The following is a 27,576-nucleotide window of genomic DNA, read 5'->3' as shown; positions in this document are numbered from 1 at the left end:
GTTCTCATCCTGAAGCAAAGTTCTTAATCCGAGGTAATATTTCTGGGTTAGCGGAGTCTGTAACCTGAAGCGTACGTAACCTGAAGCGCCTGTAACCCGAGGTACCACTGTATTACACATGTCAGTTGAGCAGCGGGTTGTGTTTCCCCCCTGCGCTGGAGGAGGGCTAGGAAGTTAGGATTTTCTTTCCATAAAAGTCATAAAGAGCTACTTTTGGGGGAAAGGAAGGGCCAGAGATGGAGAAAATCTTCCACCTGCACCCTCTTGCATGGGTAGGCAAACTAAGGCCCGGGGGGCCAGATCCGGCCCAACCGCCTTCTAAATCTGGCCCGTGGATGGTCCGGGAATCAGCGTGTTTTTACATGAGTAGAATGTGTGCTTTTATTTAAAATGCATCTCTGGGTTATTTGTGGGGCATAGGAATTCGTTTATTCCGCCCCCCCCCCAAGAAATATATATAGTCTGGCCCCCCACAAGGTCTGAGGGACAGAGGACCGGCCCCCTGCTGAAAAAGTTTGCTGGCCCCTGCTCTAATGCAACCAAATTGGGGTGTGTGTGTAGATATCTGTGGCCCTCCAGATTTTCCTGGACTACAAGTCCCATCATCCTCCCTGGCCAAGATGGAGGACAGAGTCCCTTGGCTTTTTAAAAAAAGGGGGAGGGGAGAAATCCCGAGGGAGGTGGGCAAAGGAAATCGAAGGTGCCCCAGACCCCTGGGGGATCGTGTCTCACTTCCCAAGACCCCCAAATTGGGCCTCACTTCCTGAGACCCCCCGAGATCTGATCTGGCCTTCCAAGCCCCCCAGATATGGTCTCACATCCCAAGACCAATTGGGTCTCACCTCCTTTATCTTTGCCTCTGTCCTCTTGAGTGCCTTCACCTCCCGTTGAGCGTGGAAAAGATGCTCCTCCAGATGCCTCACCTGGAAGCCAGGAGCAGAAAGAACGAGTTAGGGGACTAAAAGAACGAGTTAGAGGGCTAGAAGAGTGAGGAGTTAGGGGGCTGGTCCATGCAAGGGCGGCCATTTCCCGGCCCTCCCCGGAAAGCTCCTTTCCTGCATCCCTCACCCCAGGTCCTCACCCGGCCTTGGTATCTCATCACGAGGTCCATGTTCTCGCTGTCCTTGCCAGCCAGAAGTTCCCTCAGCCTGGCAACCTAAGGAGACAAGAAGGCTCCATCTTGAACCACAAGGTAGTGGTTTGGGGTCACCGTGGGATTGGGGGAGGGGGGAAGAGTTGAAGACCCTTTACTGTTTCTGCAGGATCTGTTCCAAGAGACCCCATAAAAGACCCAAATGATTATTATTTTTCTCAGTGCAAATAAAACCACCTGAAAATTCATTGAGTGCAAATAAATCTCTGGCCACGTGGGGATAGCCTGACAGCTGCAGTCCATGCGTGGATAACCTTGAGGATGGACTACTGCAATGCGCTCCTTGTGGGGCTGCCCTTGGGGGTCTGGCTCATCTTTCTTTGAAAGGTTTTCATGATACAATAAGAAAAAAGGAACAAAGACGGAAAGGAAGAGAGAAGGAAACGCAGAGTCCTCTCTCAAAGGTAGCTCATAATCCTTGGACCCAGATAGCAGCCCAGACACCAAGAGAGAAGAAAGAAGAGAAAGAAAAAGGAAGGCAGGAATAAAAATAACTCAAAAGGACCTCTAGTTTTGTGTCCATTATATAAAAGAAATTATTCAAAGCATTCTCTTTGTGATGATATCCAACTGTGCTACAGAATTCCCCCAATCTTCAGACCCAAACGTCTCCAATTTGTTCTTTTTCTCTTTTACACAAAAGGCGTTCTCTAATTATTGCTATCGATCAATGTCAGCAATTATTCCCCCCCCCCCCAATCCTATGTATCAACTTGGTCTCCGGTAATTTCCACAACCATTCCTCCATCCTGAACAATAATGCATTTGTGTGTCTTTGTCGCACCCTCCCTGCCGCTGCCCGGATCCCGACCACCCAGCCCCATACCTGCCGCTGCAGACACATCTTCTCCTGGACCCAATCCGCGCTGGACGGCTTCTGCTCCCTGAGCTCTTCCCACAGGGCTGACCTCTCCATCTCGCAGCTGCGGAGGTCAGATTTCAGCTGATCCAACTCCAGTTTTAGGATCTGGGGAAGGGAGAGAGAGATTGGGGGGGGGTGTTTAGCAGCCACTTGGGGTTCAGCAACCCACCCCTTTGCAGGAGGCTGGAGGGTGAAGGCAGCACAGAACATCATGGCTGCTGCCCATGTTCCCACTTAAACCAGCCCCTTATTTCAGGCAATGAGGACTAGAATCTTTATGTTTCAGAGAAGCGGCTGCAGCTAAGTGGCAGAGCACTTGCTTGGCATGCAGAAGGCGCCAGGTTCAATTCCCCAGTGGCCTGGGGGAGACCCTCTTCCTGAAACCCCGGAGAGCGCTTGCTGCCAGCCAGGGCAGGCGGTATTGCAGTCTATGGACCATACACATATTAAGGCAGCTTTTCCTGTGAGCTCCAGGACGTTCTCCTTCCCAAGGCACACAGATCTCTGAGAATGCCAGGGGGTAGGGGGCCCTTGGACCTACCCGGATGTCCGCACTCTGGTCATCCAGCTGCTGAAGCTTCCTGTCCTGCTGCCGGATAACTTCCTGAAGCTCCTTTTCGTCCTGTGTGTGAGAGAGAGAGCGTAAGAGGGCGGGGAGGCAGGAAGGCTTCACAGTGGTTTCGCCAAAGCCTGGCTAAGTTTCTAGTCCCTTGGACCCTGGTGGTGGGAAACAGGGCGGCAGATGCTGCCCAGGGAGAGGAAAGAGTTTGGACAACCTGTCCCACCTTCCGTGCTCCAAGCGTTCCTTATTTTCTTTCTTATCTTCGTCAAACATTTTTACATTGCAAATTTAAATTCACGCATTAAACACCAACATCATCATTTAGGATTTCCCTGAATCCTTCAACTCTCCTCTGCCCTTCCATGGTTACCATGATCATTCTTTTTTTCAATTGCTTCCCTTAATTTTCTCTGTTTTTTAAAATAAAAAATAATAATCCATTTTTACCCTAGTTTTTCGTACATTACAAGCATTACTCAAATCCTGCCAAAGTTTTGGTTGTTTTCAGTGCTCTCTTAAATGCATTGTAAATTTTCCCAATTCCTTCTTAAAGTTCTTCTCTTCTTGGTTTCTGATTAAAATAAAAGGTAAAGGTAAAGGGACCCCTGACCATTAGGTCCAGTCGCGGATGACTCTGGGGTTGCGGCGCTCATCTCGCTCTATAGGCCAAGGGAGCTGGTGTACAGCTTCTGGGTCATGGCTAAGCTGCTTCTGGCGAACCAGAGCAGCGCACGGAAATGCCATTTACCTACCCGGCGGAGCGGTACCTATTTATCTGCTTGCACTTTGACGTGCTTTCAAACTGCTAGGTTGGCAGGAGCAGGGACCGAGCAAAGGGAGCTCACCCCGTCACGGGGATTCGAACCGTCGACCTTCTGATCGGCAAGTCCCAGGCTCTGTGGTTTAACCCACAGCACCACCCGCGTCCCTTCTGATTAAAATATCTGCTCCTTATTTTCAGATTATGTCCCTTATCCTGGAATCTATTTTGCGAAGGATTCAAACAAGAAGGGGATTCCTTTCCAAAGCTTAGGAAGAACTTTCTGACAGTAAGAGCTGTTTGACAGTCCTTGGGAAAGTGGTGGACTCTCCTTCCTTGGAGGTTTTTAAGCAGAGGTTGGGTGGCCATCTGCCAGGGATTCTGCAGCTGTGATTCCTGCATTGCAGGGGGTTGGACTGGATAACCTTTGGGGGTCCCTTCCAACTCTACAATCCTCTTTTTTTTTTATTCCACAGCGCATAGAAAACGGGAGATATGTAGCCGCTCCAGCGACATAACTCTATTCCTCACATCCAAAAACGCAAGAAGGGCTTTTGCTCTTGCTAGAAGCTCAGCCTTGCCCTCACCGGTTCTGGAAGGCTCCTATAGAAGAGTCCCGTACGCACAGAGACTTTGCGCCTGCCCATTAGGGGAAACAGGAAGCCCTGAAAATATATTTTTTAGATGTCTTTTTTATGTTGAGATTCGTAGAGACACCATTGATCCTTTGCTGAAGAGACTCGCCGATCTTTCGGACAAGTCTAAACTTAATTCTCTCCTCTTAGGCAAAGATCACAAGACGACCTGGCTGGTAGCCACATTCTGCGCCCAGATTTGTAGGCACAGATCACCCTATGGAATAAAATAGCCTGCTAGGGAAATGCTGAAGTCACCGTTTGGGGCGCCTCAGGGTCAATTTTTTATGGTAGCCCAAATCTCAGCTGTACGGGTGTACGCATATATCTCAATTTTAACTCATAAGCTATTGCTGCAATCTGCTCCGATTGTATATTTTATCTTTACGAACACTGTTTTTATTGTGTTATGTTATGTGAGCTGGTCTTTGACCGTAATAATTATCTACCTATCTATTCCACAGCGGCTTCAGAGACATGCAGGCTGATCAAGATGGAGGCTGGCTCCCTGGTTGCTGCAACGCCCTAGAAGCAGATCCCCGGCCGATCCGTGACCCAGATCCTCCGAGCCCTGCGGCTCCATCCTGACCCAGATCCCCCTCCTCCTGGCAACCTCACCTGCTTCCTGTCGCGGAGAGCCTTGCTCAGCTGGGCGATGCTGGCGTCGCGGGAATCGACCTCAGCCTCCAGCTCCCTCCCCAGGCCCTGGAGCCGCAAACTGCAGGGGGAGGGGGAGAAGGGAGAGAGGCCCCCAAATTCAACTCTGCATTATCCAGTCTGGGGAATAATCTCGATTGATCCCACATGGCAAGGGGTTGGACTAGATGACCCCAGGGTGCCTTTCAACTCAACAGTTCTATGATTCTAGGACTGTCCATCTTGAAAATGTATCTCATAATCTAACAGCATCTAAACAGCAGAGCGAAAAGGACCTTTTAATAATATATACAATGCATGGTTTTATTTCTTGTACAAATATTGCGGCAGAAGGTCACCCAGCACCTCCCGTATACACAAAAGCCTGGCCCATTTAAGACTAGGCAAAATGTTTCTTCTCAATAGTGATGAAATGCACAGGTGGGGAACACTCATTTTTTGGTGAGTCTTATATTACCTGTAAAGGGAACCTTTACACGGATTGATATATTATTATCCTGTTGAAGCTGCGCTGTGACTTTTCTCCTCCCAGGCTGTGACGCTTAATGGTCTGATCACTATTGAGAAGTTGGAAGGGTCCTGTAGCCCAAGCTCCTTCAATGCAGGAACCTCAGGTAGAGCATCTTCATCTCTGGGTTTCCCCAGCGCAAACAAGCCCCCAAACCCACTTACATTTCCGCCTGCAGGGTTTCCCTCTCCTCCTGGGCGGCCCTCTGCTGCTGCGAAGCCAGGAGGCGGAGCTGTTCGGAAACGGACAGCAAGTCTTGGACGTGGGTGGAGAGTTGATCCTGGAGCTCTGCGGACGGGACAGACCGTGAGACGGCTTCGTTTCGTTCATTTATTGCTTTCCTGTCACACCTTTTCCCTCCCAGGAGCTCAAGGGGGCAGATGTGGCTTTCCTCCCCGTCCCTGTCTAATCCCCACCAACAACCCTGCAAGGTAGGCGAGGCTGAGAGACGCAGGGGCTGCCCACCCCCAGGGCACACCCACTGGGGAGCTTCGTGGCCGAGCGGGGAATTCGAACCCTGGTCCCCTCTCAGGGCCGGGTCCTAGTTACCTGCCGGCTTGGGCGGACCTTCATGAACGGCTTTCGTGAAAGCGGTGCTCTCGCTCCAAATCCCGGGAGTTTCCACGTCTGAAAAAGAACAGGAGGCACAAAATTTTTGGGGGGTGAAAACTTGTAATGCCCCCTTGAGTCAGAATTAAGAGGGAGGCTGCAATTGAGTGGCCTGGGGGCAGGGCTTGGACTACTGCAATGCGCTCTACGTGGGGCTCCCTTTGAAGGTGACCTGGAAACTGCAACTAATCCAGAATGCGGCAGCTAGACTGGTGACTGGGGGCGGCCGCCAAGACCACATAACACCGGTCTTGAAACACTGGATCCCAGTACATTTCCAAGCACAGTTCAAAGTGTTAGTGCTGACCTTTAAAGCCCTAAACAGCCTCGGTCCTGTATACCTGAAGGAGCGTCTCCACCCCCATCGTTCAGCCCGGACACTAAGGTCCAGCACCAAGGGCCTTCTGGTGGTTCCCTCGCTGTGAGAACCCAAGTTACAGGGAACCAGGCAGAGGGCCTTCTCGGTGGTGGCGCCCTCCCTGTGGAACGCCCTCCCACCAGATGTCAAAGAGAAGAACAACTGCCAGACTTTTAGAAGACATCTGAAGGCAGCCTTGTTTAGGGAAGCTTTTAATGTTTGATTTATTACTGTATTTTAATATTTGGTTGGAAGCCGCCCAGAGTGGCTAGGAGAACCCAGCCAGTTGGGCGGGGTATAAATAAATTATTATTATTATTATTATTATTATTATTATTATTATTATTATTATTACCCCTTTCCCCCATGAGGGCTGGCAACATGACAAGTGGGGGGGGGGCTTTCCGCTCTGGGTTTGTGTTCGGGGCCCCCTCCCGCCCCCCCAAAATAGGCAAACAGAAACCCCCACCTCTCTCCGCCACTGCCTGCAAGATGCTGTCCACGAAGGAGGTCCCAAAGCGGTGGGGGGTGAGTCGCCTGGGGGTGCAGGGCCGCCTCCTGGGGGCCGTGTCGACCACCTGCAAAAGAGCAGAGCGTTGGGAGTGCTGCCATGATACGACTCTGAAGGGGTTCTTCGGCTGCGATTCCCGCATTGCAGCGGGTTGGGCTGGATGACCTTTGGGGGTCCCTTGCCAACTCTACCATTCTGTGATTCCAAGGCCCTTTCCCAGCAGGGGAGAGAGATGGCAGGGACCCCACTGCACACAGTTGCCTCACCTCTCCCTGCAGCACCCGTTCAAGGAAACTGGCAATTTCCAGGAGTTGCGTCTGAGCGCCGTCCATCTCCTGCAAGGAGCAGGCGCAGGCCTCCATGCTGGATCGGGTCCTCTCCATTTCCGCCTTTGCGCTCGCCAGCTCCTCGCCGACAGCCTCTCGCTCCTGCCTTTTGGGGTGGGGTGGGGGACAGGAGAAAGTCAGGACGATGCTGTTCCCTACGCCACAAAAGAAGGGAGACCCCCAACCCCAACCCAGACCCTCTTTTGGGTGGGGTCTCGGAGAGGAACAGGCACTTACTGAAGGGCGCTGTGGGCACCCTTGAGGTCCTCCAGCTGAGCGCTGCGCTCCCACAGAGTCACGAGGGTGGCCTTCAGCTCCAACTCCGTCTCCGAGAGCTGGCGGCGGGCAATTTGGTTTTCCAGATCTATAAACTTTTAACATTTTGGCAGTTTGGTTAGGTTGGCTTATTTGCATTATTTTACACCGATTCGTATTATTTTACACCAACCTTTTTTAAAATCCGTTTGTTGATGGTGTTATTTCTTACTGTTTCCGAGATAGAACAGTTATACTGTTCTGAGTCACCTTATACTGCAAAAAAACACCCCTGTTTAGAGAAGTCTACCCAAGCGCCTAGAAGGTTGAGATATTTTCAGTCTGTTTTAGCATTTTACCTTCTGTACCTTCTGTCAATCTCTCTTGATTTTGCTCAATTTTGTAAACTGCTTTGAGGTGTTTCTCCCCCCCCACCATCAAGTGGTGTATAGATTTTACAAAATAGATAAAATGTTGTGAAGAAAGATGCGATTTCAAGAGGGATACAGGAAGCTGGTTTATGCAGAGTCAGACCATTGGGGCCAACTCTCTGGCGGGAAGATTCAAGGGCCATCAAAGAAACATTCATCCATGTTCTTATGCGGCTGCATTTTCCACTTTCTGGATGCCCCACAATCGTATCACAAAGTAGTTGTGTTCGGGGTTATAACTCAAACACGGCTAGCTGTTGTTTCTTTTTGATATCCAATGTCAGAGTGGCTGGGGAAACCCAGCCAGGTGGGTGGGGTATAAATAAAATAATAATAAAAATATCTTATCAATAAAAAAATTCAGCGTGGCAAATTTTTATTCTGAAAGTGTGGCCTGGAGAAAGAAGTTTTCAAACCACTGGCCTACACTGAGAGGCAGGCAGCCTCCTCTTCCAGCCCCACAAAGAGCTGGTATTCAAAGCAGGTCCTCCTCTGCTGAGAAGAAAGATACCAGTCCTCATGAAAGGCTTTCAGCAGGAAGCTGCCTTACCCCCAGGAGATGCCCTTAATATTAATAATAATAATAAATTTTTATTTATATCCTGCCCTCCCCAGCCAAAGCCGGGCTCAGAGCGGCTAACAACAGTAAAAATAACAGTTTACATAAAATCACAATCAATTAATTGAAAACAGCTCTGTCTCACAGGCCCTGCGGAAAAATGTCAAGTCCCGCAGGGCCCTAGTCTCTTGTGACAAAGCATTCCACCAGATTGGGGCCAGAGCTGAAAAGGCCCTGGCCCTGGTTGAGGCCAGCCTAACCTCCCTGTGGCCCAGGACCTCCAAGATGTTTTTATTTGAAGACCGTAAGGTCCTCTGTGGGACATACCAGGAGAGGCGGTCCTGTAGGTGCGAGGGTCCTAGGCTGTATAGGACTTTAAAGGTTAAAAGGTAAAGGTAAAAGGACCCCTGACCATTAGGTCCAGTCGCAGACGACTCTGGGGTTGCGGCGCCCATCTCGCTTTATTGGCCGAGGGAGCCTGGGTACAGCTTCCGGGTCATGCGGCCAGCATGACCGAGCCGCTTCTGGCAAAACAGAGCAGTGCATGGAAACGCCGTTTACCTTCCCGCCGGAGCGGTACCTATTTATCTACTTGCACTTTTGACGTGCTTTCAAACTGCTAGGTGGGCAGGAGCAGGGACTGAACAACGGGAGCTCATCCCGGCGCGGGGATTCGAACCGCCGACCTTCTGATCAGTAAGCCCTAGGCTCTGTGTTTAACCTGCAGCGCCACCCGCGTCCCTTAAAGGTTAAAACCAGCACCTTAAACCCGACCCTGTACTCCACCGGGAGCCGGTGCAGCTGGTATAGCACCGGATGAATGTGATCTCGCAGCGAAGACCCCATAAGGAGTCTCGCCGCGGCATTCTGCACCCGCTGGAGTTTATGGATCAGCTTCAAGGGCAGCCCCACGTAGAGTGAGTTACAATAATCAAGTCTGGGAAGATCTGGAATCAGCGTGATGAACTGTTTCAAAAGGACTGGAGCAAATTTATATTCTATATGAAAGAAAATGGTAAACAGTTGAAAACGTTTGTAGGTTTGAGTTCAAATGTTTGGTAATGTGAAAACAAGGAGCTGATTTACATATAAGAAGGTGAATGTTAAAAGACAGATATAAGGTAAAAAAGTGGTAACAGAAATGTGAAGAAATTGGTAAAGTTGTGTGGAAGTCAGTTAGAGGGAGGGAAGGAGGTTGATGCTTTATGTAATGTCTTCAGTTATGGGTTTATGATATGAAAATGTAATGAAACATAGAAAACTTAATAAAAATCATGTTAGAAAAAAATACAGTAATCAAGTCTGGAGGTGACTATTGCGTGGATCAGTGGCTAGGTCAGGGGACCAAACCTGGGGCATTCTGCACGCTGAGCAGGCACCCTGCCGCCAAGCTGCGGCTCTCGCACCCGGGCCCCCGCTCCCCTTCCCCACCCGCCCCAGACCTGAGCCCCTCGCTGCTCCAGGAGCTGCCCCTCTCCGTACCTCCCGGCACTCGGCTGTCTCGCGAGCTTCCCGCTGGGCTTCGTCGCGCTCCTGCTCTGCCCTCGCCTTCTCCACGGACAGCCTGCATCACACAGAACAGGGTTAGCGGGAGCCTGGGAACTGTAGTTTGCTGAGGGTGCTGAGCGCCGTTAGGAGGCTCCCACCTCCTGGAGCTACAATTTCCAGGGAGGCTTAACCATTGGTCCCTCTCTGGAGACCGTAGCTCTGGAAGGGGGACGCTCGCCCCCTTTAAACTACAGTTCCCAGGATTCAGGGACGACAGCATGACTGCGTAAAGTGAAGTCATAGTGCTTCAGGCGTCTGGTGTGAATGTGGCTCTGGGGGGTCAGGGTGTTGGACCAGCAGCGGGGAGACCCGGGTTCAAATCTGCACCCCACTATTACATTTGCTGACATTTCAGCAGCTTCAGGCTTGAGCTCGACTAAATAATAATAATAATTTATTATTTATACCCCGCCCATCTGGCGAAGGCCATGCCAGAACTATATATTGGATATATCTTTTTTTTAATTTCTATTCACTAAATTTATACATTGCCTGTGGTGGTCACGTGGGATTACTATGAGGAATTATGAAAATATGCATCAAGCCATTGCGTCCGCAATGAAAGCCTTGCGTTGACTGGGCTTGAGTCATTGACAATAATTCCTGATCAAATCCCACAGGCCTCTGCACCTCTGCCATTTTCTCTACTGCCCATTTCTCTGCACCTGACAGGCACGCATCAGCGTTCTAAAACACAGACCAGTTGCTTCACCAGGCATCCTGGGCCATAAGATAGTAGGTAACTTTGATGTAGTTTGTTAATCTTAGGGCCAGGAAACAAAGTTTCACATGGAAGTGATAAAGATGCCTATCCTTCCTTTCCTGTTTACTGCCTGTTTATGACTTCCGGGGTTTGCTAAATGCATTCCTCCTGGATTCCTGTTTCATGTACCTGGACACGTATGCATGCTCAAAGTAGTCTTTGAAGTTAAAAGGATTTCTCTGACCTAACATTGTCCCCACTGTGTAAAAAGTTATTTTGTGAATAAAACGAGCAGGGCCGAGGGGGTGGAGAGTTTTCGCACTTCCTCCCAGAGTCTTGCCTCGTGTTTTGTTTTAATCAGGGTCCAGTCCTTTCCTTCGCCTTCAGAACGTGACAACTGCCCTTAATCCAAAGTTCACAGGGCAGTTAACAACACTGAATAATCATTATACTATTGCTATTATTATAATGCGTATATCCCATCCTTTTACAAAACTGGGACTCCAGGCAGCTCACCGATAAAGGTTGCAAACATTGAAACCCGTATCGTAGCACTTTAAGCAGTCCTGGCTCCCCCCAAAGAATTCTGGGAGTTGTAGGTTTGCTAGGGGTGGCGAGAGTTGTTAGGAGACCCCTTTATCCCCCTCCCAGAACTACAATTCCCAGAGCAGCTTAACAATCAAACCTCTCTTTTTTGCGGGGGTTTCACACCATGCCTTTAAAGTACTGTACTGTGAAACCACTTTAAGCAGTCATTGACTTCCCCCGGAGGATTCTGGGAAGTGTAGTCTGTTCAGGGCACTGACAGTCATAGGGTGCTCTCCCTATTCCTCTCCCAGAACTACATTTCCCAGAGTTCCCTGGGAAGGAGCCTCGTTTCTGAGCATCAAGACTCACCGCGCTGCTTCCTCTTCCAGCTTCAGGATCATGTCCTGCTTCTCTGACAGCTGACGGGAGAGGATCTCCTTCTCCTCCTGCAGCCGATCGCGCTGGCTCTCAGCTGCGGTCCCCTTCTGCCTCGCAGCCTCCAGCTCTGCGGAAAGAGCGCAGGGTCAAGACTGGGTTAGAAACTCAGATACAGGGAAGTTTTTAATATGTGACATTTTAATGTATTTTTAATCTTTGTTGGAAGCCGCCCAGAGTGGCTGGGGAAACCCAGACAGATGGGCGGGGTACAATTTATTATTATTATTATTATTACAGTGGTACCTCTGGATGCGAACGGGATCCGTTCCGGAGCCCCGTTTGCATCCAGAAGCAAATGCAACCCGCGTCTGCGCGGAACGCGATTTGCCACTTCTGCGCATGATATCATTTTGACTGTCTGCGCATGTGCGAGCGGCAAAACCTGGAAGTAACATGCTGTTACTTCTTGGTCACCGGAGCGCAGCCCGAAAATACTTATCCCGAAGCTACTTCAACCCGAGGTATGACTGTATTATTATTATTATTATTATTATTATTATTATTATTATTATACAGTGGTACCTCGGTTTTCGAACAGCTTAGTTCCCGAACAACTCAGAACCCGAACGCTGCAAACCCGGAAGTAGGTGTTCCGGTTTTCGAACTTTGCCCCAGAAGCCGAATGTGCTCCTGAGCTTCCGTTTTTACTGTTGCGCAGCTAATTTGAGTGCCCAGCATCATAATGAAAGCCTTCCATTTCTGATTGCAGTGTTCCGAGGTGATATTTGGTGCTTTTCTTTTTTGCTATTTTTTGTGTGGCCTTTTCATTTTTGTGACTGTGGCTTTTTTTTCGTTTTATGATTGATGGACCGATTGTGTGACTGCGGAAATGGGCAAAAGCTCCCCATCCAAACAATGACTATCATCAGTGCAGGTAATGGGGAAAAAAATTAATTTTCATCATCTACAATACTGGCTTATTTATTTTATAGTATGGAACATTGATTATTGCTTTAATTTTATGGATCAATGGTCCTGTTAGATAGTAAAATTCATGTTAAATTGCTGTTTTAGGAGTTGTTTTTTAAAGTCTGGAATGGATTAATCTGTTTTGCATTACTCTCTATGGGAAAACGCACCTTGGTTTTGGAACGCTTTCGTTTTGGAACAGACTTCCGGAATGGATTAAGTTTGAGAACCAAGGTACCACTGTATATAATAAGCTCATCGCCAAATGGCGCCTTAAGCCTAGGCTGCGGTCGCCACAACGGACTGTCAAGGCGCCTTTTTTTTTTTGCCAGTGAAAAATATTATTATTCATTTCATTTCTATACCCCTTTGTTTGTTTATTTTTACATATCAAAGCAGTTTAAAGCAATCCAGAATAAAATAAATTCAAGCTTCAGGGGAAATATTTCAGATCCTTCTCTAAGGGACATTCTGCTCTCCCCATATTTATTTACCAACTTCATTTATAGAGCTGCCCCATAGCAGAAGCATTCTAGGAAGGCAGGATGGCGTAGTGGTTAGAGTGTTGGACGAGATCAGGGTTCAAATCCCCACAGCCGCAGCCTCCTAACCTACCTCACAGGGTCGTTGGAGGGATTAACTGAGGAGGGGGGTGAACCAAGAATTCATTGAAGAAAGAGAGGCTACAAATTCAATGAGGAAGCTCTTCTGCTTGCCTGCTCCCTGGCGGATGCTGTCGGGAGTCGAACCCGGGGCCTTCTGCATGCCAAGCAAGTGCTCTGCCACTCAACTATAGCCCGGAGTCAAGCCACTGGGGTCCACCTGGCTCAGTACTGTCTACACAGACCGGCAGCCATGTCTCAGCCAACTTCAGAGTCGCAAATGTTTCAGTTCCTCTTTACTTGGCTTTGGAGAATTTTTCAGGTGTTTTATGCAACATATGGAAAGTTAAAATTTAAAAACTTATCTTTTACCCCACGGCTAAAGGATCTTGAAAGTTTTAGGACAAAACCAGCGGAAGGTTAACGCGTCTCCAAAAGTCCTGGACTCAAAACACGATGCTTCCCACCCATCCCAGGCGAGAGATACATGGTCGATTCACCTGTCTGCAGGTGAATCTTGGCTGCAGTCAGCTCATTTCCCCGTCCCAAGGCTTCGACCAGCTCCTGTGTTGCGTTCTCCAGCTTCCTGCACACCTGCAGGCAGCAAAGGGTTAAGAAGGGTTAAGTCTGAAATATATTAAGGTCTTATATATATATAAAATAAATGTTCATAAATGTACCAAGCAAACACGTACATAAATATATAAACCACATGTCTGAAGAAGCACAGGAAAGCAGTCCTGGAGCCATTTTGGCTCCCAGACTGACCAAATGTTTTCTCTGCGAAGTCAAAGGAAAATGGAAAAGCCTCCACATTGTCTTTTCATTCACAAAACCTGTCTTAAGGGTATATCTGTGTATGAATAGGGTGAGCCTGGCTCAGCAACTAAGTATTTATCATTACAAAAGACTGGCCAGGCTCCCCAGGGTATCCAATCAAGTGACCATTAACAGGTAACCTGCCAGACAGAAGATAAACAATGACAGGAGGTAAACAACGTACTCAGATTTCTCTTGAGCTACACCCCTTTCTGTGATGTAGGTATGATGTTTCTGGGGGTGGTTTTGGACTCCAAGGCGGGCAATTTAAAATGTCTATATAAGGGCGGGCACACCTGGGTTCTGGGTCCTCCTCCTTTCCTGCGTGTGAGGGGAGCACCCTGCTGCAACAGATCAATAAATGTCAGGCTTACTAGCTGCTTTGCTTCTCAATATTCTCTGGTTGGCCTCTGTTATTTTCTCCTACCTGTGGAGAACCTACAAAGGACTCTATAAGGGCTCTTGTGTCCCCCATAAGGGAATAAGGGCAGATTTTCGTTTATTACAAGTCCATGAACGGCAACAAGGCAGAACACGTTCGCAAACACCAACATAGAAATATTGTCAGGAGGACTGGTCTTATCTCAAACAGCCGTTGTGACTGAGTGGAGAACAGCCCCAAAACCTCACACCACTCGCCCCGGAACGGAGCCATAGTAGGGAAAATGACACAATGAGTTATTATGGAGATATGGTGGAACCTCCAAGTTCAGAGGCAGTCTACCCCAGAACACTGGGAACCAGGGAAATGGAGGGAGAGATCGAGAGTCTTTGGCGCAAAGGGAGAAACAGGACTGGATTTGGGGCTGGGGGCCCGATCCAGCCATTTTAGACACACACCCTCTGGTTCAGTGCCACCCCCAAGAGAAGACTTGCCTCGTGGTGCTGGGCGAGCTCCTGCTGGGCTGCCCTCACCCTCTGGACCATCTGCCCCATTGTGACTCGGAATCGGCCCGCCAGGGTCCTCATGGCCTCATACTGGAGAGAAAGAGAGAGATTTAGTCCCCCCGTCGGACAAGTCTGGCAAAGGCCTCGGTCCACTATACCTGAAGGAGTGTCTCCACCCCCATCGTTCAGCCCGGACGCTGAGGTCCAGCGCCGAGGGCCTTCTGGCGGTTCCCTCATTGCGAGAAACCAAGTTACAGGGAACCAGGCAGAGGGCCTTCTCGGTGGTGGCGCCCGCCCTGTGGGACGCCCTCCCTTCAGATGTGAAGGAAATAAGCAGCTATCTTCTCTTATTTAAAAGACATCTGAAGGCAGCCCTGTTTAGGGAAGTTTTAAATATTTAATGCTGTATTGTTTTTAACACTCGATTGGGAGCCACCCAGAGTGGCTGGGGAAACTCAGCCAGATAGGCAGGGTATAAATAATAAATTATTATTATTATTATTATTATTAAGGGAGCTGGGGAGGCCAGGAGTGAATCAGGACTCACGTCGCGCCGCATCTTCGCCCAGTTGCTCTGCAGGGCTGTCGCGAGGCAGGCCTCCTCCGCCAGGTGTTTGGCGTAGCCGCCCGAGAGATCAGACTGCAGAAACGAAAAACAGGAAAAGTGTGCGGATGAAAGAGAGGAGCTTCCTTCAGGGGCTCGCGGCAGAGCCGGAAATGGGTCCAAAAAGGGCAGCCGGAAGGAGCGCCACGGAGAAAGGGGCTTTTGCGTTTCAAGGAGAGTAGAAGACAACACGATTGAAGTTCATTACAATTCAGTGGCAAGAGAAATGGATGAAATATGCAGAACTGGCTAAACTGACATACAACCTGAGAGATCAGGACACCTGTGACTTTAAAGAAGAATGGGAACTTTTCACATATTACTTAAAAAGACAACAAAAGGAATTGGACTCCTTGGCAGGTTTTTAATATACATACACAAATGTATTGATTGTTAACATAGTAGATAGATAATATAAGGATTTATACAATTTTACAGCATGCAGAGAACAATATGAGTTGAGAAATCAGAGAGAGGAGCTGAGGGAAGTCTTGGGGGGGAGGGAGGGGGGTTTGATGGGGAGGTGGGGAGAAATAATGAATATGAGATGTTTTGATATTTTGTTATGTTGAAATTGTTAATATTTATTTTTTTTTAAAAAAAGAAGTTTATTACAATTACGCACGGCATGGAGAGAGAGGACAAGGGAAAGTTTTTGTCCTTCTCTCGTAACTCTGGGAGTCACGGGCATCCAATGAGGCTGAACACTGGAAGATCCCAGACAGATTTTTAAAAGTCCTTCATCACACAGCGCAGGGTTAAACTACGGAACTCCTTGCCACAAGAGGCAGGGACAGATGCTCTTTTTGAACTGAGCCCTGTATGTCCGTCCCTGTCAAAACCATCAGAAGGCCGCAGGTTCAAACATGCAGACTCTGCAAAAGGCGCAGCACCAGCTTTTTGAAAATTAAAACCAGCTTGCAGGTGATTGGAAAGATCTGAGACCCTGGACCCCGGTGCCTCCTTCCCCGCTCACCTGGAGTGCGTTGGCCTCCGCCAGCAGGGTGCGGAGATGCCGCCGGGACCTGCAGTCCTGCTCCAGCTGCCCGATGCGTTGGGTGGCGTGATTCCGGAACAACTCCAGAACATGGTCTGCCTGCAAGGAGTGAACGGAGGGGAAAGAGGAATCACACAGAGAGCTTTTCAGTCAGAGGATTCACACACCCAACCCTTCCCCCTCTGCATGCAGAAGACCCCAAATTCAATCCTCAGCAGCGATTCCGGGTAGGGCTGGGAGAGACCCAGCCAGCCAGCCTGAGAGCTGCTGCCTGCCAGTGCAGGCGATACTGAGCTCGATGGACTGATGGTCTGAACCATAATCAGGGAATTATGGTGCCCCATGTTTCCCCCACAAACAGAACAGAAAAGCTGGCAGGGCTCATCCGCCCACCTGCATCTTCCTCTGTGCTCAAGAGACCTGTGACATCAAAAAGCTTGCCTCTTTTTTTTTTTAACCTACCCTGAGCTAAACAGTCTTTACAGAAAAGAGTAACACCTCTTTTAAAAAACAAGGTGTTTTTTTTAAAAAAAATTTAATTGTAAATTTTATTTACAACATAACATAAACCCCCCACCCCCCCAATACAGAAATACAATAAGCATAGCATACAACAATACAAACAACCAAATAAAATACTTCCTTTATTCTGTATCTGGCCTCCTTATTTACTTCTTATAAGCTGTTTCCTTTATGAATAATTATTAAGATTTTTCTAATTATAACTTAAATATCCACAAAGTCTTCTGCAGACATTAATCGAAACAAGTCCAGGTATGTATTTTAGGGCACTGTTTTGCGAAGTATTCTCTGCATTTTCCCCATGCTTTTTGAAACTCGTCTAGTATCTCTAATTGTATTTTGCATCTCTTACAGGCATAGGCAATCTTGCCCCTCCACATGTTTTGGGACTACAACTCCCATCATCCCTAGCTAGCGAGACCAGTGGTCAAGGATGATGGGAGTTGTAGTCCCAAAACATTTGGAGGGCCGAGTTTGCCTATGCCTGGTCTATTACTCTGCAAGCCTATGTTCCTGTTTCAGTCCCTAAGAGGTGTTTGACAGCGGAAGGGACTCTCCTCACCTGGGGGCTTTTAAGCAGAGTTTGGATGGCCATCTGTCACGGATGTTGAGATTTGTGCATTGCAGGGGGCTGGATAAGAAGACCCTCAGGCATCCCGGCCACCTCTGTAATTCCAGGATCACCATACCTGCCTTCCCCCACCTTGTAGTCTCTGCTTTTCAATTTGTATTGTATTATTTTATGTACTGTGGGCTTGCCGTTGTTTTATTGATTGTAGTTCAGAAATTATTTATTGTAACTGTTGAGTGGATTTCTGTTTAACTTTTATATGTTATTATTATTTAATACTGTTCTAATGATTGTTGAATGTTACTTTTTTGATGTAGGCTGCCTATTTTAAAGTTTTATTATCACATTTTTGTATTGCATTAGATTGTCATAAGTTGTACATTTTTCGTTTCTTCAGCTTGTAAACCGCCTTGAGTATTGTAAAATAGAAAGACAGCATAGAAATTTAAAAATTAACTTAAAAAAATGATGATGATACCCACCCAAGTATTTTTCCCCAGAAAGAACCTGCTGTTGGGGTAACTTGAAGGAGTTTTTAATGGTTTGGATTTTCACTTATGCAAATATTGCTGTTGTTATTTTAACCTACAACTCTGTACAGTGGGACCCCGGGTTAAGTACTTAATTCGTTCCAGAGGTCTGTTCTTAACCTGAAACTGTTCTTAACCCGAAGTACCACTTTAGCTAATGGGGCCTCCCGCTGCAGCACGATTTCTGTTCTCATCCTGAAGCAAAGTTCTTAACCCGAGGTACTATTTCTGGGTTAGCGGAGTCTGTAACCTGAAGCGTCTGTAACCCGAGGCACCACTGTATTGCTCCGTTACCTAGTTTTCTGGTGCCTACATGTTCTTGTATAATAAAATAAACAAACGAAGGTTGGACAGGTCCCCTGTCAGGGACCACCCAGCCGAGACTCCTGCATTGTAAGGGGTCAGAATAGATGACCCCTGGGGTTCTCGTTCCAACTCTATGGTTCTGCGATTCTACGCACCGCCTCCTTGTCTCTCAGGGTCTTCTTCCTTTCGTCCTCAATCCGGCTCCACCTCTCCCGGATGCGAGAGATCAGGTTGCCTAACTGCTTTTGCTGCAAGAGAGAGAGAGAGAAATAATAATAAATAACAACAACAATAATAAACTTTTATTTATACCCCGCCCTTCCCGGTTCAAAAACTGGGCTCAGGGCGGCTAACAACAAATTTAAAGCACTTAATTGTAAAAGCAGCATAAAATACAGTATAAAAACATAACAATAAAATTTGAAGGTCAGGGACCATCCTGCCGGGGTGTGGGAGGGAGAAACAGACTCTGTGCCCCCCTCCTCCCCACCCAGCCCATCACTTGGGCCTCACCTGTTGGCTAAGGGAGCGACGGTCGTCCTGAAGGCGTTGGAAGGAGGCTTCGGCCGTCTCTCGGAGAAACGTGGAATCCAAAAGGCATCCTCTCTGCAGGCAGAACGGGAGCCGGATCAACACACACGGCGCCAAAGGCTCTTTATAAGCTATTTCAGCTTACAAGGAACAGCCTGGTGCAGTGGTTAGAGCATTGGACTGGAACCCGGGAGAGAGCAGGGTTTGAATCCCCCACACTGCTTCTGGCGGTTCCCTCGCTGCGAAAAGCCAAGTTACAGGGAACCAGGCAGAGGGCCTTCTCGGTGGTGGCACCCACCCTGTGGAACGCCCTCCCATCAGATGTCAAAGAGAACAACAACTACCAGACTTTTAGAAGAAATCTGAAGGCAGCCCTGTGTAGGGAAGCTTTTAATGCTTAATAGACTATTGTATTTTAATATTCTGTTGGAAGCTGCCCAGAGTGGCTGGTGAAACCCAGCCAGATGGACGGGGTATAAATAAATTATTATTATTATTATTATTATTATTATTATTATTATTACTATTATTATTATTACTATTATTAATATTCGGTCATGCAGCTCTCCCTGGGTGTCCTCGGGCCAGTCCTCCTTGCCTCCTCCCGGCCTCAACTACCTCACAGCGTTCGTTGTGGGGATAAAATGAGCAGGGCGAGGAGAACCACGTCTGTCCCCTTGAGGAAAAGGTGGGATTTAAATGCAACAAGTTGAATAAATCAGCAGTCAAACCCCTCGAGCGGAAGAGACGCACGACAGAAGCCCAGGTTTGGACTGCGAGGAAGAAGACCTCGTTGCCACCGGCATCAGTGCTCAAAAACTAATTTCCAGCAATTCAGGGTGGGAAACCAGCCTCGAAGCTGGTGCCAGGGGTGGGGGCACCTGTAACCCTCCGGGCACCACCAGACTCTGTCTCCCCTCACCCTCCCCTCACACCTATTTGCATGCCCAGCAACCAACCAACCAACCCACCATCTCGTCTGTGGCTGTGGCCAGCCTCTCAACCAGAGCACGCTGGTTCTTCAGAGTCTTTTGAAGGGGGTCGTGTCTCTTCCAGAGGGCCTCGTACATCTCACGGTACAGCTGCACCTCCTGGGAAATGCAACAATTATTACTAATAGTAGTAGCAGCAGCAGCAGCAGCAGCACACAAACTGCTTCCAATAGAAAAATAGAATCATAGAGCTGGCAGGGACCCCCAAAGGTCATCCAGACCAACCCCCTGCTGCCATGCAGGAACCACAACTAACACATTCCTGACAGATGGCCACCCAACCTCTGCTTAAGAACCTCTAAGGGAGGAGAGTCCACCATCTTCAGAGGGAGGCCGTTCCACCATCGAACGGCTCTTACTGCCAGAAAGTTCTTCCTGATGTCTAGTTTTTTAAGCAAGGGAGTAGATGGCCAGTTGTCGGAGATTCTTCAGCTGCAATTCCTGCATTGCAGCGGGGTCAGACTAGATGTCTCTGTGTGTCCCTCCCAAGCCTACTCTTCTATGTGCAGTGGAACCTCGGCAGTCGAACACAATCCATTCCGGAAGACTGTTTGACTTCCAAAACGTTTAACAGCCGAGGCTTGACGGACGGCCCCACAAAATCCATTGAGAAAATGGAGAAGCTGTTTGACTTCCGAGGCGCGTTTGAGAAACAGTTTCTATCCAAATGCGATTTCGGTTTTAAACGCAGTGTAGGTATTCTCTATGTGAGTACAGTATATTGTATTCAATTATGGGGTGTCAGAGTTTTTAGGGGCTAACCAGGCTGGGATAGTTGGGATAGCAGGCTTGTTGGGTTGTCAATGTCTGATGTAGATTTTTCAGTTTCGTTGTTCTGTATGGGACAATGACAATAAAGATGATCGTATCGTATTGAAAGTGGAAGCAATTACAGTGGTACCTTGGGTTACATACGCTTCAGGTTACAGACTCCGCTAACACAGAAATAGTGCTTTAGGTTAAGAACTTTGCTTCAGGATAAGAACAGAAATTGTGCTCTGGCGGCGTGGTGGCAGCAGGAGGCCCCATTAGCTAAAGTGGTGCTTCAGTTTAAGAACAGTTTCAGGTTAAGAACGGACCTCTGGAACGAATTAAGTACTTAACCTGAGGTACCACTGTACTTCTGGGCTTTTGGCGTTCAAAAACCAAAACGTTTGGCTTCTGAGATGCTCAGAAACCACAGTTCTGCTGTGCAGTACTAATTTTAGGAGTTCTAAAAGAGAGTGCAGCTCTTCAGACCTCAACGACCACTCTCCCAGCATAGATTTCCCTTTCCCTCGCTCGCCAGATTCCCCAAACACAGGCGCTACACACAAAACACACACACACCCCGTCCCCGGCAGAGAGACAAAGCCGGGGTCAACCCCTGCTATCCATGTGCAGCCATGCAAGGCTTAATGCCCGCTGGCACGCTGCAGGAATCCGCTGCCGAGAGAGAGAGAACGTGCCCTGGCCACGTGAGGAACCCAGTGGCGCGAGGATGACCAGGCCGGCCAGCTGGTTTCAGCCCTGAACGGCTGGACCATCTTTGTGCAACGCTAGAAGCAGCGTGGTGCAGTGGTTAGAGTGCCGGGCTAGGACCTGGGAGAGACCAGGGTTCAAATCCTCCCACTCGGCCACAAAGCTATATTAAAATAAGGAAAATTCTCAGGGATGATTCACACCCTGGCCGGCACTTTCTTGATCTCCTGCCCTCGGGCAGAAGATATAGTAGCCTGATTAGTCGCACCAACAGGGTAAAGAACAGCTTCTATCCGTGGGCTGTTAGGCTGCCGAATGAAAAGATGAAAACAACAGGGCGACTGACTTTCAGGTTTGGTGGGTGTGCGTCAGAAAACAAGGAGAATTAAGACTAAGAGAGCTGAGTGCGGGGTGCTCGTGTAATCTCACTGTATGCAAGTTGTACAAGTGACAATAAAGTCTTTCAATTTATAAATAATTATTTATTATTTATAAATATATTATTTATATCCCGCCTATCTGGCTGGGTTTCCCCAGCCACTCTGGGCGGCTCACAGCATATATAAAAACATAATAAAACATCAAACATTAAAAAACAGAATCTTATACAGACGATAGATAAACCACTAAATTAAGGTTACCAGACGTCCCCATTTCCTGGGGACGGTCCCTGGATTTACAACCAGTCCCCATAACAAAATCCATTGAAGTTGAAAAGTGTCCCTGGATTCACTGAAAAAAATCTGGCAAGTTTACAATAAATCAACAGAAAATAAAAATAAATAAATAAATAAATAAAATAATAATAATAATAATCAAACTAGTCACTGCCTCTCAACCTAATCTACCTTGCAGGGTTGTTGTGGTGATTATATGGGGGGGGACCACATACCCCCCCTTCCGCTCCTTGGAGAAAAAAGGTGGACTATAAATCCGCTCTACACTGACCCAGCAGAAGCCTCCTCATTTCAGATAATAATAATAATAATAATAATAATAATAATAATAATAATAAAATTATTTATACCCCACCCTCCCCAGCCAAGACCAGTTGTGTGGCCTCCCTTGCCGGGTGCTGGCGAGATCTCACAAAACTTGTGCAGATATCCATGGCTGGCTGAGGCCTCCTCCTTCTCTACCCGGGTCTCTTCCCTGCCAGTGTTAGAAACTGGGATAGAAAAACTAGGAGCAAATGGCTCCTGGGACCTGGATTGTGGGCACCAAAACAGAACATCTAGTCGCTATTTTTTTTGGGGGGGGGGGGAGTCAGCAACATTTTTTAGTTATCATTTTGATAAGCATGAATTAATATGCAATTCACGTAAGTGACGCATTGTTAATATCACATTTCTAGCAGAAATTGTTAATACAGTGGTACCTTGGGATGCAAACGGGATCCGTTCTGGAGCCCCGTTCACATCCTGAATAGAACGTAAGATGCGACAGCATGTCTGCGCAGGTCGCGTTTTGCTGCTTCTGCGCATGCACGTGATGTCATTTTGAGCATCTGTGCATGCACGAGCAGCGAAACCTGGAAGTAACATGCTCCGTTACTTCCGGGTTGCCGTGGAGCGCAACCCGAAAGCGCTCAACCTGAAGCACATTCAACCCGAGGTATGACTGTACATGTTTAATTTGGTGTTGGCAATAAAAATATTGGTACCATACTTTTCAAAACACTCTACTCTTTCTTGATTCAGGTAGGTAGGCGTGTTGGTCTGATGCAGTCAAAATATATAAAAAAATTGTCCAGTAGCACCTGAGAGACCAACTAAGTTTGTTCTTGGTAAAAGCTTTCGTGTGCACACTGGGCAACTTTTTTATTTTTTATCTACTCTTTCTTGTTAAATTCCTTGGCCTATTGTCTATCCTTAACTTCGAGGCTTCAAAGCACCTACATTTCAGGAATCCTGGAGTGTCAGCCAGGCGCAAAAAATGGAGGCACTCGCAAATGGAGAATCTTTAGGCGCCAAATGCGCCTGGTGCCCTGCTAATTTCGAACCCTGTTCCCTGCTTACCTGGCTGGGCTCAGAGATGGGGGTCTGGGTGGCCGCGTCCCTCTGATCTGCCGGTCCCACGCAGGCAGGCAACCTCTGGGAATTCAGGCAGTCCCGGATCTCCCGGGAAAGGGCTTCCACGACGATCTGGGAGCTGGCCAGGTGCTCCTCTAGCTCTTCCCGAGACAGGCTGCGCAGCTGGTCCTGAGACAAGCTAGGAGGAAACAGCAAAGAGGCCACCTGTGGTTTGCTGCATTGCAGGGGGCTGGACTAGAGGACCCTCAAGGGCCCTTCCAACTCTAGGATTTGGAATCCCTGCTTTGCATGCAGGTCCTGAGTTCAAATCCCGACATTGCCAGGGCTAGCTGGGGGAACAGTCCAAGTCAGGGTGGCGTGGGGGGAATAAAAACCACAACAGCCTCATGTGTGCTGGGGAAGAGGTGCAGCCAGGTGGCTGAACACCTGCTTGGCATGCAGAAGGGCCCTGGGTTTGGTCCTCCCGCTTGGAAGGTGTCTGAGATCCTGGGGAGCTGCTGCCAGTCAGAGGAGGCAATGCTGAGCTCGACGGACTAACGCAGCCTGGCATTTATGGCAGCTTCCAACATATGCCACATAATCCCCCTTCCGCATTTGTACGGACCTGACCGTTTAGTGCAGCAGAACCTCCCTGCCTACTGATATAAAGCAGGTGACTTCACCGTACTGTTCAATGCCTCTTAAGGCATTTGTGGTAAGACAAGCCTGGCTAAACACTGAGAAAAGTCAAGGTGAACTTTAACCTGTTTTAGGATTTTTTTAGTTTTGCTGATTTCCCCCAATAATTTTATTGTTTCATCTTTTCGTAAACTGCTTTGAGGGTGGTAGTTGTTTTTATATTCAAGCAGTGGGAAAAAGAAAAAAAAATTATTTCACACATTTTTTTAAGACTTCTGTCTTTACCCCGTCCTGCTTTTAAGAAAAAAATACATGTGTCCCTATCTCTGCCCCCAGAGGCAGAAGTGACGACTCTGTGGACCTCTTCCATCCCCTTCAAGGCCCAATCCCAATCCCAGGGCAGCTGTTTATCAGCTCCACCTAGTACGCAGGCTGAGACCCTCCCTGCCCGCAGACTGTCTCGCCAGAGTGGTGCATGCTCTGGTTATCTCTTGCTTGGACTACTGCAATGCGCTCTACGTGGGGCTACCTTTGAAGGTGACCCGCAAACTACAACTAATCCAGAATGCAGCAGCTAGACTGGTGACTGGGAGCGGCCACCAAGACCACATAACACCGGTCTTGAAAGACCTACATTGGCTCCCAGTACGTTTCCAAGCACAATTCAAAGTGTTGGTGTTGACCTTTAAAGCCCTAAATGGCCCAGTAGACCTGAAGGAGCGTCTCCACCTCCATCTTTCTGCCCAGACACTGAAGTCCAGTGCCAAGGGTTTTTTTGGCTTCACTGCGAGAAGCCAAGTTACAGGGAACCAGGCAGAGGGCCTTCTCGGTAGTGGCGCCCACCCTGTGGAATGCCCTCCTAGCAGATGTCAAAGAGAAAAATAACTAACAAACTTTTAGAAGACATCTGAAGGCAGCCCTGTGTAGGGAAGCTTTTAACGTTTAATAGGTTATTGCATTTTAGTGTTTTGTTGAAAGCTGCCGAGAGTGGCTGGGGAAACCCAGCCAGGTGGGTGGGGTATTAATAATAATAATAATAATAATAATAATAATAATAATAATTAGTGCCAAGCCTCTCTCTTTGCAAAGAGGAGGGGCTAAGGGGTCCCCTTCACAGGGGCTCTTTCTGCCCCCCCCCCTAAGCCAGACCTTCGAGACCTGGACGCAGCGGCTGGATGGAGCAGACAGACACCAGCGGAGGGTCTCAGTCCCCAGACAAGACCTGGGTCTTAGGTGCTCTACTTACTGCCACAGCAGGGAGTCTGTTTCTGCTGTGCTGTCCTTGGTCAAAGTCCTCTCCTCCAGGGAGGTGTTGACACCCGTGTCCAGGAGGCTCAGAGGCGACATCCAGGTTGCCGCCGAAACCAGAGAAACGGCCGCCTTCCTCTGCTGCCACAGGACAGAAGCCGCACTCATCGGGGATGTGTTGAGTCCTGTCTCCAGGATGTTCAGAGGGAGGATCTGGGAAGCTGCAGGCGACACAAAGGCCGAAACGATGCCATTATCCCTCTCTTGTTCCTGGTCCTCCGAGGATACATTTGGTCCAGCCTCCAGGAGCCTCAAAGGAGAGACTGAGGCGAGGCTGTTGTCCTCCTCCTGTTCTTGGACAGAAGCCTTATCCTGCAAAGATGCATTTGGTCCAGCCTCTGGGAGACTCAGCTGGGGGACTGAAATAAGACCATTGTCGTTCTCGGGATGCAGGGTGGAACCCTTGTCCTCTGAAGACGCATTTGGGCCGGCCTCTAGGAGCCTCGAGGGGGACGTCCAGGTTGCTTCAGGCATCACAGAAACTAAAGTGAGTCCATTGTCCTCCTGTTCTTGGACAGAAGCCTTATTCTCCCAGGATGCATTTGGTCCAGCCTCAGGGAGACTCAGTTGGGGGACTGAAATAAGACCATTGTCCTTCTCAGAATGCAGGTCAGAACCCTCATCCTGTGAGAATGCATTTGGGTCGGCCTCCAGGAGCCTCGAGGGGGATGTCCAGGTTACTTCAGGAACCACAGAAACTGAAGTGAGGCTGTTGTCCTTCTGCTGTTGCTGGACGGAAGCCTTGTCCTGCAAAGATGCATTTGGTCCAGCCTCCAGGAGACTCAGTTGGGGGACTGAAATAAGACCACTGTCCTTCTCGGGATGCAGGATGGAACCCTCATCCTCTGAGCATGCATTTGGGCCGGCCTCCGGGAGCCTCAAGGGGGACATCCAGGTCACTTCAGGCATCACAGAAACTGAAGTGAGTCCATTGTCTTTCTCCTTTCCCTGGACAGAAGCCTTGTCCTCCAAGGATGCATTTGGTCCAGCCTCCAGGAGACTCAGCTGGTGGACTGAAATAAGACCATTGTCCTTCTCAGGATGCAGGATGGAACCCTTGTCCTCTGAAGACACATTTGAGTCGGCCTCCAGGAGCCTCGAGGGGGATGCCCAAGTCATTTCAGGAACCACAGAGACTGAAATAATGCCATTATCCCTCTCCTGTTCGTGGACAGAAGTCTTGTCCTCTGAGCATACATTTGGTCTGACCTCCAGGAGACTCAAGGGAGAGACTGAAGTGAGGCTGTTGTCCTTTTCCTCTTGCTGGACAGAAGCCTTGTCCTGCAAAGATGCATTTAGTTCAGCCTCTGGGAGCCTCAACTGGGGGACTGAAATAAGACCACTGTCCTTCTCTGGATGCAGGTCAGAACCCTCATCCTGTGAGAATGCATTTGGGTCGGCCTCCAGGAGCCTCGAGGGGGATGTCCAGGTTACTTCAGGAACCACAGAAACTGAAGTGAGGCTGTTGTCCTTCTGCTGTTGCTGGACGGAAGTCTTGTCCTGCAAAGATACATTTGGTCCAGCCTCAGGGAGACTCAATTGGGGGACTGAAATAAGACCATTGTCCTTCTCGGGATGCAGGATGGAACCCTTGTCCTCTGAAGACGCATTTGGGCAGGCCTCCAGGAGCCTCAAGGGGGACGTCCAGGTCGCTTCAGGCATCACAGAAACTGAAGTGAGTCCATTGTCCTCCTTCTGTTCTTGGACAGAAGCCTTATCCTCCCAGGATGCATTTGGTCCAGCCTCCGGGAGACTCAACTGGGCGACTGAAATAAGACCATTGTCCTTCTCAGGATGCAGGATGGAACCCTCATCCTGTGAGCATGCATTTGGGTCGGCCTCCAGGAGCCTCAAAGGGGACATCCAGGTCACTTCAGGCATCACAGAAACTGAAGTGAGTCCATTGTCTTTCTCTTTTTCCTGGACAGAAGCCTTATCCTCCCAGGATGCATTTGGTCCAGCCTCAGGGAGACTCAGTTGGGGATGCAGGTCAGAACCCTTCTTCTGCAAAGATGCATTTGGTCTGGCATCCAGGAGCCTTGAGGGGGATGCCCAAGTCATTTCAGGAACCACAGAGACTGAAACGATGCCATTATCCTTCTCCTGTTCGTGGACAGAAGTCTTGTCCTCTGAGCATGCATTTGGTCTGACCTCCAGGAGACTCAATGGGGAGACTGAAGTGAGGCCATTGTCCTTCTCCTCTTGCTGGATGGAAGCCTTGTCCTCCGAGGATGCATTTGGGCCGGCCTCTAGGAGGCTCTGAGGGGACCTCCCGGTTCCTGCAGAGCCTGGGGCGACGCTCTTCCCATCTTGCAAGGCAGGGAAGGGGAGACTTTCTCTTTTGGGGGTTTCCAAAGCCAAGTTTGGCTCGGCCATCTCCTGTGGGTGGCTGTCTCGGAGTGAGTCGCCAGGCAGCCATTCCTGGATAGGCTACAGAAGCAAAAAACAACAACAACACAGGCTCATAGGATGTTGCAGAAAA

General features: G+C 48.8%; 1 protein-coding gene across 2 annotated transcripts in view; it reads right to left on the bottom strand.

Moving 5' to 3' along the window:
* SPAG5 (sperm associated antigen 5) overlaps positions 1-27,576 on the bottom strand; it is a 30,176-nt gene that overhangs the window by 605 nt on the left and 1,995 nt on the right. The window contains exons 2-23 of one of the 2 annotated variants that reach the window (XM_083587287.1): positions 27,312-27,524; positions 25,033-26,465; positions 23,154-23,346; positions 19,654-19,773; positions 18,665-18,757; positions 18,307-18,399; positions 16,202-16,321; positions 15,169-15,261; positions 14,610-14,711; positions 13,415-13,508; positions 11,335-11,470; positions 9,669-9,750; positions 7,179-7,312; positions 6,882-7,047; positions 6,574-6,682; positions 5,687-5,764; positions 5,302-5,425; positions 4,591-4,690; positions 2,557-2,637; positions 1,980-2,120; positions 1,082-1,156; positions 843-923 (exon numbers count right to left, since the gene is read on the bottom strand). In XM_083587287.1, coding sequence (XP_083443413.1) covers positions 843-923; positions 1,082-1,156; positions 1,980-2,120; positions 2,557-2,637; positions 4,591-4,690; positions 5,302-5,425; positions 5,687-5,764; positions 6,574-6,682; positions 6,882-7,047; positions 7,179-7,312; positions 9,669-9,750; positions 11,335-11,470; positions 13,415-13,508; positions 14,610-14,711; positions 15,169-15,261; positions 16,202-16,321; positions 18,307-18,399; positions 18,665-18,757; positions 19,654-19,773; positions 23,154-23,346; positions 25,033-26,465; positions 27,312-27,524 — 3,861 coding nt within the window. Of the gene's footprint in view, positions 1-842; positions 924-1,081; positions 1,157-1,979; positions 2,121-2,556; positions 2,638-4,590; positions 4,691-5,301; positions 5,426-5,686; positions 5,765-6,573; positions 6,683-6,881; positions 7,048-7,178; positions 7,313-9,668; positions 9,751-11,334; positions 11,471-13,414; positions 13,509-14,609; positions 14,712-15,168; positions 15,262-16,201; positions 16,322-18,306; positions 18,400-18,664; positions 18,758-19,653; positions 19,774-23,153; positions 23,347-25,032; positions 27,525-27,576 lie in introns of both variants that reach the window. The other variant, XM_083587286.1, reaches the window with a different exon arrangement.

Source organism: Podarcis filfolensis, assembly GCF_964270895.1.
Source record: "Podarcis filfolensis genome assembly, chromosome: 15".
In the NCBI taxonomy this organism is placed as follows: domain Eukaryota; kingdom Metazoa; phylum Chordata; class Lepidosauria; order Squamata; family Lacertidae; genus Podarcis; species Podarcis filfolensis.
Note: the sequence above shows the minus strand (reverse complement) of the source record. Positions and strands in the feature narration are given on the sequence as shown.